Source organism: Pyrgilauda ruficollis, unplaced genomic scaffold (assembly GCF_017590135.1).
Source record: "Pyrgilauda ruficollis isolate IOZ18807 unplaced genomic scaffold, ASM1759013v1 scaffold1637, whole genome shotgun sequence".
In the NCBI taxonomy this organism is placed as follows: domain Eukaryota; kingdom Metazoa; phylum Chordata; class Aves; order Passeriformes; family Passeridae; genus Pyrgilauda; species Pyrgilauda ruficollis.
In genome coordinates, this window is record NW_024515176.1 from 2,724 (window position 1) to 3,665 (window position 942).

The following is a 942-nucleotide window of genomic DNA, read 5'->3' on the forward strand; positions in this document are numbered from 1 at the left end:
TCAATGTGGCACCCAACGGCGTCAACGCCGTGGCCAGCAGGGTCAACTCGGTGGCCAGCGTCAACACGGCACCCAACGGGGTCAACACGGCCAACGGGGTCAACGCGTTGGCCAGCGGGGTCAGCGCGGTGGCCAGCGTCAACGTGGCGCCCAACGGGGTCAGCGTGGTGGCCACTGGGGTCACTGCAGCGACCAATGGGGTCAACACAGCGGCCAGCGGGGTCAACGCGGCACCCAACGGGGTCAACGTGTTGGCCAACATCAGTGGTGCCAACGCCCTGCCCGTGGCGCCCAGCGGGGTGGGCGTGTTGGCCAACGTCAACGCCGTCACCGTCGCGGCCGGCCCGGCGCCCGGCAGGGTCAACGCCCTGCGCGGCGTCTCGTGACACCGAGGCCGGGGTGTCCGTCCTGACGGACAGACGGACAGACGGACAGACAGGCTGATTGATGGCTGGGGTGACTGACAGCTGGGCTGATTGACAGCTGGAGTGATGGACAGACGAACACCTGGCTGATGGACACCTGGGCTGATTGACAGCTGGGCTGATGGGCCTATAGACAGATGGACATCTGGTCTGATGGACACCTGGACAGATGGACACTTGGCCGAAGGACACCTGGGCTGATTGACAGCTGGACAGATGGACACCTGGTCTGATGGACAGATGGACATTTGGGCTGTTGGACACCTGGTCCAGTGCACACCTGGTCTGATGGACACCTGACTGATGGACAGATGGACACTTGGCCAATGGACACCTGGTCTGATGGGCAGATGGACAGATGGACACCTGGGCACGGCCCCACCCCCCGCCGGACACCGGGGACCCCCAGGCCCCCCCGGCGGTGCTGGCGCCGACCCCGAATCTCCAGGAACTCTCGCAGCTGCCCCTCCCCCACCCCGGGATGGGGGTCCTGGTATATACAGCTGAGGGTTAAGCT

At 65.2% G+C, this 942-nt stretch overlaps 1 protein-coding gene across 1 annotated transcript in view; it reads right to left on the reverse strand.

Annotated features, from left to right (window-relative positions):
• Positions 1 to 552: 552 nt before the first annotated feature.
• LOC121351277 (translation initiation factor IF-2-like) overlaps positions 553 to 942 on the reverse strand; it is a 2,989-nt gene continuing 2,599 nt past the window's right edge. Inside the window, exon 5 of the mRNA XM_041463275.1 lies at positions 553 to 586. Coding sequence (XP_041319209.1) covers positions 553 to 586 — 34 coding nt within the window. The remainder of the gene's footprint in view (positions 587 to 942) is intronic.